Raw genomic sequence first — 9456 nt, 5'->3', positions numbered from 1 at the left:
TGACCACAGTGCAGGGCCAGCTCTGTGTTGATGTCTGTCTGGCTCTCTGTCATTTCATAGCTGTGTGTTTTTCTCATTAGATATATAATATTCACGAGTCAAAACTCTATCAAACTTTAACAGAACAGTGCATTTATTAGCCCTTGCAAGTCCTGCCTGATGTGACCTCATGTAAAACACTACTAATACAAACCACAGTAAACTGCAATAGGACAAGGTGGATAAAATCTATTGGATCATTATTGAAGCTCACAGAGTATTTAACCCTCTAAAATAAAATTATCAACCATCCATTCGTAAATGTTGCATAAACATTTGAGCACATTGATTGTCAGTGACCAATGGGGCAATGAGGCAATGTGCAGAACCTAATTCAGTGATAACTAATTTAATGAATGATACCAACTGCCAGGATGTCTGTTTGTTTTAATCCTGAGCATTAGATTATTGTTTAAATTCTGTGCATGTATTGCTTAAATTATTTGATATAAGTGTGATTGAGTAATTAGATTTTTAATTATGGGATTTTGTTTAGACTGACAGGGTGTCAGTCAGTGCTTGTTTGTTTGTTTGTTGTATGTGTATATGCTGTTTGTGTATGAATGATTTTATGTGGACCCCAGGAAGATTAGCAACCGCTGTAGCAGAAGCTAATGGGGATCCAAATAAAGAATTCAATTTAATTTCTCATAATTTATTCTTCAAACTCAAATGTAGGCTCCTTCACTCTGGACTATATGATATGATAATGAAGTTGAGTACTATGTGATGATTAAATGTGAAGTTACATTATTTTGAAAACAATATAGGTTACATATTATTATATATTATTACATATTAGGTATGTACAATTTTTAATATTAAAATATACATTTCAAATCTGGCTTGAAAACCCCCTTATTTTATACTTATGGCCAGTAGAGGGCAGTAAAGGCCGTGGAGTTTTTCCCAAACATCTTCATTGAACTGAAGAGCACTAGTCAAGCTACATTGGGTTTGACAGGGACCAGCACCTGGGGGGGGGGGGGCCCTCACAGTAACTACAGTGTCCCTTCACCCTCAGTGTAAATGCTGACGGACACATCGTGCATGGCTACCGGCACGCGAAGGGAAAAGGTAACTCCATGTAAATGACCGTAAAGAGGAGCCAGGCTGATTCAACAGTGGATAAGAAATTGTTTATTTGACTTGAACATAATTACAAGGAAACCCAAACAGTCTGCAACATTCTAGCTTCAGTGGGAACCGCTCTAAGTGAATCACACTCAACACAGTAGGTCATCTCAAACTGCTTTTTATTACATCTTAAATAACAGTACATTTTAATATAGTTTCTATCTTGCATCCAGCTTTCGGTTGTACACTGACTGACTTTAAAATTAAATACAAAAGGTGAAAAGGGAACAGTGGGGGTGCAGAGCTCTACAGTTATTTGATGGAGAAAGAGAGAAAAGGAAAGGGAATTTAATTAATTTTTAATATTTTTTATTTCATTTTATTTTTTGCCAACTCCAGGCCTAACGCACAATTACAGCACATTTTTTGTACAGAATGTCGCAGAGAAAAAACAGAATGGAAAAAATGTCACTACTGCTAAAGAAAGAGCGTCTCTGTTTACAAGGAGAAGGGAACAACAGAAAATTCTGCCATTCAGATGCTGCAAGATTTTTTTTTTTCATTTTTTATTAAAGGACAGAAAAAAACCTGTTATAAAATGTTTTTCTTGTAAGTGGAATTTTGTTTGCTACAGTAGGAATGAAAATTTATTTGTTCCATTTGAGATTGTGTATGTTTAGGTGAATAAATGTACGTATGCATGTGTGTACAATTTAAACATTTACGTTACTTCTTAATTTGTGGAATCCCTCCCAAGTATGGACCAAGTAACCGTTTATGTTGCAGGGTTTGCTTCTCAAGTGCATAGCTTTGACATTTTAGTTGAATCATGTATGCACGGAGTAGCCAAAAACAAAAAGAAGAAAAAAAAAAAAAAGGAAAGAAAAAGAAAAATATAAATACCATTGTATTGATATATTCAACAGGTTATTTTCTTAAAGAAAAACATCAAAGGACTTAATTCCATATGCACCTTTTTAAGCAATTCTACAGCATGCGATTCTAAGAGATAACCCACCCATGGCAGACAACCAAAATCTTTTTTTTTCGTTTTTAACTTAAAAAGTTTCATTATCATTATTTTCAAACATTGATTTATACAACATGTCATTCACAGAGTAGTAACTGCATTTCCAAGCATGGAATGGGCACCTCTGTTAAAAGAGAAACGTCCGGATTGTAACCGGGCTAAAGTGGAGGTACTCCCTACCCGACCAAATCACATCACCGGTCCCAACCACGGGCAACAGAAACCAGGGAAAACAAAACTAAATTAAAGGAGAAAAAAAAAAAATGAATAAAAAAGGGGGCGGGGTGGATTATGATCCGATGGGTTAATCTTCATTTAATTATTCTACACTGTCGCCAGACAAAAAGGTGTAAGAATGGTTAAAATGGTTTGTATTTTTTTTGTTGTTTTTCGTTTTAAAAACGAGCATTCATTATCATAAACAGCATGTGCTTGGTTAGTTAACTTTTTTTTTCTTTAGACATTATTCTATATATGCAAAGTTTAATTTTTGTGCAAACAAAGATTTGTGGACTACACTGGAAAAAAAGAAACAGTAAAAGTATCATGGGACTAAATATACAGAAGGGCCAGAAGTGGCTTGAGGACTCCCTGTTGAAGCTCAATTCTCTCGCTTTGTTCTCCAGTGGGATAAAGCTGGATTTAAAATGACGTGATCTGGAGGTTCTTTTAGTTGTCAACTTAAAAACAAACAATCTCTAAAATGTGTAAAGACTAGGACATAAAACAAAGCTTTGATCCTCATTTTAAACATTAACTGACAGTTCACTGATCTACTTCTCTTTAACCAAAAAAAAATAAAAATAATGAAAACAACAAAGAAACAAAAATAAACATGGCCAAAAAGCTATTAAGAGTTAGATCACTGTCATGTAATAACCTTCACTCAGACCTGTGTGTAATGAGGACGCAGGACACGTTTGCTTGGTGGTGGCGGCAGCGGTGGTGGTGGGGTGTTTGTATTTTCACTTACTACAATACCAGACCATGGTCATGGGAGGAATGCACAATTTTTCCCTCCCTTCCATTTAGAAACCACTAAATTCCTCAAGCTTTTTTTTTCTTTTTCTTTTTTTGTTGCTGAATGAGTGACAGACAATTGTGCTCTTTTAAATGAGAAGGAGAGAGAGAGAGAATTTTTGCCCTTGATAGTTTTTTGGGGTGTTTGGAGTCAGTATCATGGTGTTTTTGAAAAGATTGGATATGCAATAAAATTGAACATTGTGATGTTGGAATGGTCTTCCACTCAACCTTGGAGTCCAAATGCCATCTGGAATAAAAAAATAAAACAAAGAAATATATATTATTTCATTATCAATAATCGGCAATTTTACTCATTTGCCATCATATATGCACATCACTGATATATGGAATATTTGTAACTGCTAATCAATCAAACGTATACAATCCGGAGACAAAGAAATGCTCATTTATTTATTTCACTCTTGTTTAAGATGTAAAATTTCAAGGCCAATATCAAGTTAACTGAGACTTGACAAGAAATGTCACAGATCAGACAGAAACTGTCCCTGCATGGTATAAAAATAAAAACATCTAAATGGATGAAAAACAAAGTAAATCCAGTGAAATTTAACACATGGCCCCTCAGGTGACATAATTCCACTATATTTAGCTGATGTGATGATGCTTGATTTTTCCTTTTCATTACATTTCATATGCTGCACCTTCATTCTCATCCTCCAGATGGCAGTAAATACAAACTCTAGATGAGTCTCCATGCTGTTACAGAAGCACAGCTCTGACAGCCATCACCAGAGACCCTTCCTCTGGCTTCATTTACCTTCAGACTCTAGTTCCAGATCTTGAGGAAGCTGTCCCAGGACCCTGTTGCCACTGCCATGCCGTCGTCGGTCACACCCAAGCAGCTCACCCGGTTATCATGACCAGCCAGGACACCTACGGAGACAGCAGAGACTGAGACACTGCAGCGACCCCGCTCAGCCTGATGGATATCACATGCTGGGTTAGTCTTGGCTATAGACTGAATTACGTTAATTAATTTCTGTATTAAATGACATGTCTGTGGAAACTTGCAATGTGCTGATGTTTTAGTTTGTTTGTTTAAAACCGTAAAGACTCTCATAGGTGGCCGAGCTTTTAGACACTTACTGAAGGCTAATACTGTCCCAATATGCTGATAATCAATATTCCACCCACCAATGGATCAAATAAGTGTGTGTGTGTGTTATATTTGAAATAGCGTGCTCAGATGTGACCCTCTCTGATCCCTATCCCACAATGCAGTCAATAGCTGTAAAGTATTCATGTCTCCACGGGAGCTCCTCTCTGCTGGAGCAGGTGACTCTTGGTATATTAACGCTTTTTATTCTGTGATAAAACAAAACCAACAACAACAACAACAACAACAGGACTCTAGAGAAGTTGTTTCCTGATCAACAGTTTGTTAAAGAACAGGGAGGTTTGTCATTTTTCTTGAGACTGCAGTCCTCATCTAGTCTCCTGTAGCGTGAACATTCACGTCTGCAGGTCCCACTTCCTACAACCACAAATGCTTATATAACACAACATATATAAAATCATACAACCATCACCTGTATATTGAACTATATACAGACTCCACTGGTTCTGCAGCCACGTGTGACCTGCTGCTCTGTGGTGAAGGGCACGATGTGAGACCCTAAGTCGGCTGTGATGTCAGGTAAAGGTACGACATGAAGATACTGCTGAAACAACAACCTCCGATAAAGAAGCTGCTTCCTGTGTAAATAAATATATTCTTCATCTTGTTTTTTGGACCAATTTAAATGAAGGTTACCATCTTAAATTTAGTCTATAAAACTACACATTCCTCCTGCTCCTGTCTCCCCAGTGGTCAATGATTTCTCCTTAATATATACTCTTTAAATAGAAAAAGGTATGTACAGTGGCTATTAATATTTCCAGCACTAATCAACAGGAGGAAAAATGCAACAGAATTAATTTAATGTGGATAAAACTGTCCGTGAGTAAACAGGAATTTCCAAGTCCTGCTGCATATTCTGGAAAGAATTGAACTCTGACATGTTCCCCCTCCTGGTGCTGAGAAGAACCCCCTACAGCCTGGTGCTGGAATTTGATGTATGTCTGAGGCATGATGTTTTGGTTTTCACCAAATACAAAGCTTAGAGTATGTCGAACAAAAAAATAATAAAAATAAACAAACAAACAAAAAAAAAAAACGAACTTCTGTCTGATCATACCATAAATTTCCTTCCACTTTCTTTTCCCAGTTTTTTTCAGAGTTGCCTTCTAGCGAGCACTAGTCCACATGTCATGTGAGTTTTTTAAACAAGCATAAAGCTGCGACTTGTGAAGCATCCAGGCAAGAGCTGTTGTATGACTGTGTCTCCCATCGCAGCCACCGAGCCCCGCGGCGCCTTCAGAGTACCCACAGACCTCTCGGTGGTCGGCTGTATTCTGTAGCACATTCAGTGCCTTCAAAGATATTCTTGTCTCCTTCGCCTGATTGGTACTACTCAGTTAACGTTTCATAACTTTGTTTGGAAATACTCAGTCGCCTTCATGATCGACTAAACAACTGTTTAAATCGTCCAAATACAGAATCAATCAAAAACCTGCGGTCACATCATGATAAAGTCCAGGAAAAGACACAGTACAACACAAGATGAGCTCGATTAAACGAATTCATCTAAACACATTTTACAATTACAGTTACTTAATTAACTATTAAGTTTAATAAAACAACTCTGTACTTGTTCATCTGCTTTATAATGAATAATTTGCAACTGGGGTCAGCTATCTGAATGGTATTAGTCCACACTGTAAGTACTACATCTTTAGTCAAACTGTGACAAATGTTTCTTTGGATTTTCGATCTGTTGCAGTGATTTAATAATAATAATCCTCCTCATGTATCAGTGCAACAATTATTAAAAAAAATGCTCCGTCATGTCCGACTGAGGTTTGTTTGTGATCTAACCATAATTCTGACGTGGCCTTTCGATGAAATTCACGACAGCTCCATGGCCGACTGATTTGTATGCTTCATTTGTTTACTCTAAAATAAACCATCCCCTACAGTAAAGCACATATCTTCTTAGACTTTTTTTTTTTTTTTAAAGAGGAGAGACTGTGGTGGAAGGCGACTGAAACGTGGATCAAGTTCTGAACAACGGCCGGGACGGACATTCACCATTTCTCAACACACCTTACTCCACATTTTAAACTGATATACATCATCAGCTGTTGTTTTAAAGTGTTTTAAAAAGTGTTTTAAAAGTGTTTCAATGTGGATTTTTGCTAATTCATGTAATGTGTTTACTGTGTATCTGTATCTTTTATGATGGAGGAGTCTGTCAGGGCCGTGCGGGGGGGGGGGCTACCTGCACGGTCGGCCTTCAAAGTGTCCCAGACGTTGCAGTTGAAATCGTCGTAGCCGGCCAGCAGTAGGCGGCCGCTCTTGGAGAATGCCACGGAGGTGATGCCGCAGATGATGTTGTCATGTGAGTAAACCATCAGCTCCTGGTCGGCGCGCAGGTCAAACAGCCGGCAGGTAGCGTCGTCTGAGCCGGTGGCAAAGGCGTTGCCATTGGGGAAGAACTGCAATAAAAGGTGAAGGAGATTTTTTCAGTGTTGATACTTTTGTAGGTGCATCTTTCACTTTAGAACGATTGTAGGAAATTATACATGTGCTCTTATTTGTAACAGAAAGTAGCCACACCTTTTTCTGTGTCACTTGAAAGCAGAAATATGTGGCACCAAGTCATTTAATTTCTAAGTATATTGATTACAATTTCAGTAACAATTATCTGGTGGGCACAACCATGAACTCCTCTGTAGAGTTAATTCTGAAGCAGAATATGAAAGAAACACTATGAACACAGCTCTGAAAGAAAAACATTCAGATGCAGTGTCACTGTCATGGCCGCCAACACCAGACCTGAACAATCTGCATCTGTTTGCTGTTTTCTTAGAACACGTGTGACTTTACTTTGACTTACTCTTCAGGACCTAACAGTTGCTCTGACAGACTTGAGGTGGATATGACTTGAATGTCTAGGACCTTGGCGTCATATGATTAGTATATAACATGTAAGACAGAGTGTGTGTTTGTTTGTTTGTGTGTGTGTGTGTGTGTGTGTGTGTGTGTGTGTGTGTGTGGCCGTACACAGATGGCGTTGATGTCTGACTCGTGGCCAGTGAAGGTCTGTCGGCACATTCCTTCTCTGATGTCCCAGAGCTTGGCCGAGGCATCGCAGGCTCCAGACACAAACAGCCTGGTGTCGGGTGCCAGAGAGAGACTCATGACATCACCGGTGTGACCGGCAAATGTAGTTGTCTGCTGACCGGTCTCAATGTCCCACAGAGCACTGCAAGAAAGCAGGACGGACAAATATATAAACAAATATACAAATCCTTCACGAAGGAAACGGACTGACCCCTGATGTGACGCTGGTGCCTGTATCTAATGCAGGAGAATTTAAACAATGATGTGGGAAGCTGATATGGCTGTTATGTTTCCATAAACATATACATAATATTATATGTAAATATTGCTGATAACCATAAAAACCCACAGGCGACAGATGAGATAATATATTATATCCTGACAACTAACAGTATATTTGAAATTTAGAAAAGTCAAATCTTGATGAAATGTTATTAAGGAGCATTTTTTGAGGTTCAAATCTGCGGTGGTGTTGTATCAAACTGGACTTGGGTGCAGTATCACAACTCACCAGGTGGTGTCTCCAGAGCTGGTGACAATCTGGTTGTCATCCAGGAAGCGACAGCAGGACAGGTAACCTGTAAGGAATCAAACACTCTGATTGAATACCTCATTTATTATGGATCAGCTTCTCTATAATATTAAAAAGAGATACAGGCTTCATTCATTTCCTCACTGTCTGCACAGAGAAAGAAATCGTACTCCTTATCACTCTGAGAACACTTTGTCTTTCTGGATGTGGGGGAGATGAACCGACTAACTCACTAACAGAAACAGAAGGAGAAAAAAAAAGAAAAAAGTGCAGGGCATCTAATGGGTCATGACTTGCTTCCACGGTACATCCTTTACTAGCTGGCAGAGTGTATGTACCCCTCCCTATAGCGAGGGAACTAGAACTAAAATGCTGACACACTTCCTGCATCATGTGACACTGATCAGATGAATGCTCCTTGCCTAAGAGCTCAACACTTTCATTAGTCTGAGCTGGGATATGGCTCGACCAGCTCCTGTTTTTATAGAGACAGACGCACCATGTGACTGGCATCTTTTAGATGTGAGAATAATTAAAGGTTACACAAGAACATGGGGTTCACATAGAAAAAAAGAAGAAAAAAAAAAAGAGCATACTGTGCATCGACAAATAACAGAGCGGGTACATTTGACTGGTTGTCTGTAGGAGGACTTCAGAAAATATATGTAACGTGCTCTCATCAGTCTGGGTAAAGTGTCCCATCCTTACCTGATAGAAGCTATATTTCCTTAATTTACCAAACTAACTGTGACGGGTTTGATCTTTTCTCTGCTCAGAATAAAAGACACATTAAAACTTAAGCAGCTAGCTTAAGTAAACTAGCTCTAAAAACAAATGCAGAGATCGAGCGCTCCATTTTGTACCGTGCTTGTCCTTAAAGTTTCCTTTTGTTTAAAGCAGCGCACATGGGCTGGTTTTCAGTTACTTCTCGCTGTCATTCAAGCAAGCTAATGTGTGTCGATAATTCATTAAAATCAGAACTTTAATTTAGAATTTGCCTCAGCTATAAGTCCTATAAAGTATTTCTGCTAAGCACAGTATGAATAGTAAATAGCAGCGACTATTTAAAGCTTATGAGAGACCGATCTGGAGAATTCAGAGTTCCCGAATGGAGGATTTTTTTGTTCCTCTCTAGTCTGTGATGAGTGTGTGTTAGCCGCAACTCGAGTTAGATTATTCTGCTTGATGCCAAAGTGTATTCCTTTAAACTATCCATCAGAGTCATTACACACCACCTGGGTGACGCAGTTTCAGTGGAGCCGAGTGTCAGTTCAGTGTCATTCACACAGATAAATGACAGAGGTCGGCAATGAGGCGTTAATTGAACTAAACTGGGCTAAAATACAACTTTTATTGTCCCACAGGCGACAGAATCTTTTCAAACTGCAGACGAACACTTGATAGCTCTGCTGGTTATTCCCAGGTCTCGGCTGGTGAATAAAGGTGACTGGGCTTTTGCTGTTTCATTAGTGTCTTTTAAAACATCGGAAAGCTTTTTTTATGAATGTTTGATATGTTGTTTTTTTTTTGTGTGTGTTTTATTTTCCGACGATAAAATTTATATTTTCA

The 9456-nt window shown here is 38.6% G+C and overlaps 1 protein-coding gene across 3 annotated transcripts in view; it reads right to left on the bottom strand.

The window, feature by feature from the left end:
* Window positions 1-1164: 1164 nt before the first annotated feature.
* The window catches only part of gnb1 (G protein subunit beta 1), a 35554-nt gene continuing 27262 nt past the window's right edge, over window positions 1165-9456 (bottom strand). For all 3 annotated transcript variants that reach the window (XM_022765977.1, XM_022765978.1, XM_022765979.1), the window contains exons 7-11: window positions 7867-7933; window positions 7296-7497; window positions 6511-6727; window positions 3948-4063; window positions 1165-3416 (exon numbers count right to left, since the gene is read on the bottom strand). In XM_022765977.1, the coding sequence (XP_022621698.1) occupies window positions 3957-4063; window positions 6511-6727; window positions 7296-7497; window positions 7867-7933 (593 nt within the window). In that variant the 3' untranslated portion in view covers window positions 1165-3416; window positions 3948-3956. The remainder of the gene's footprint in view (window positions 3417-3947; window positions 4064-6510; window positions 6728-7295; window positions 7498-7866; window positions 7934-9456) is intronic.

Source organism: Seriola dumerili, unplaced genomic scaffold (assembly GCF_002260705.1).
Source record: "Seriola dumerili isolate Sdu_G_001 unplaced genomic scaffold, Sdu_1.0 BDQW01000801.1, whole genome shotgun sequence".
In the NCBI taxonomy this organism is placed as follows: Eukaryota; Metazoa; Chordata; class Actinopteri; order Carangiformes; family Carangidae; genus Seriola; species Seriola dumerili.
This window is presented reverse-complemented; position numbering and strand designations above follow the sequence as displayed.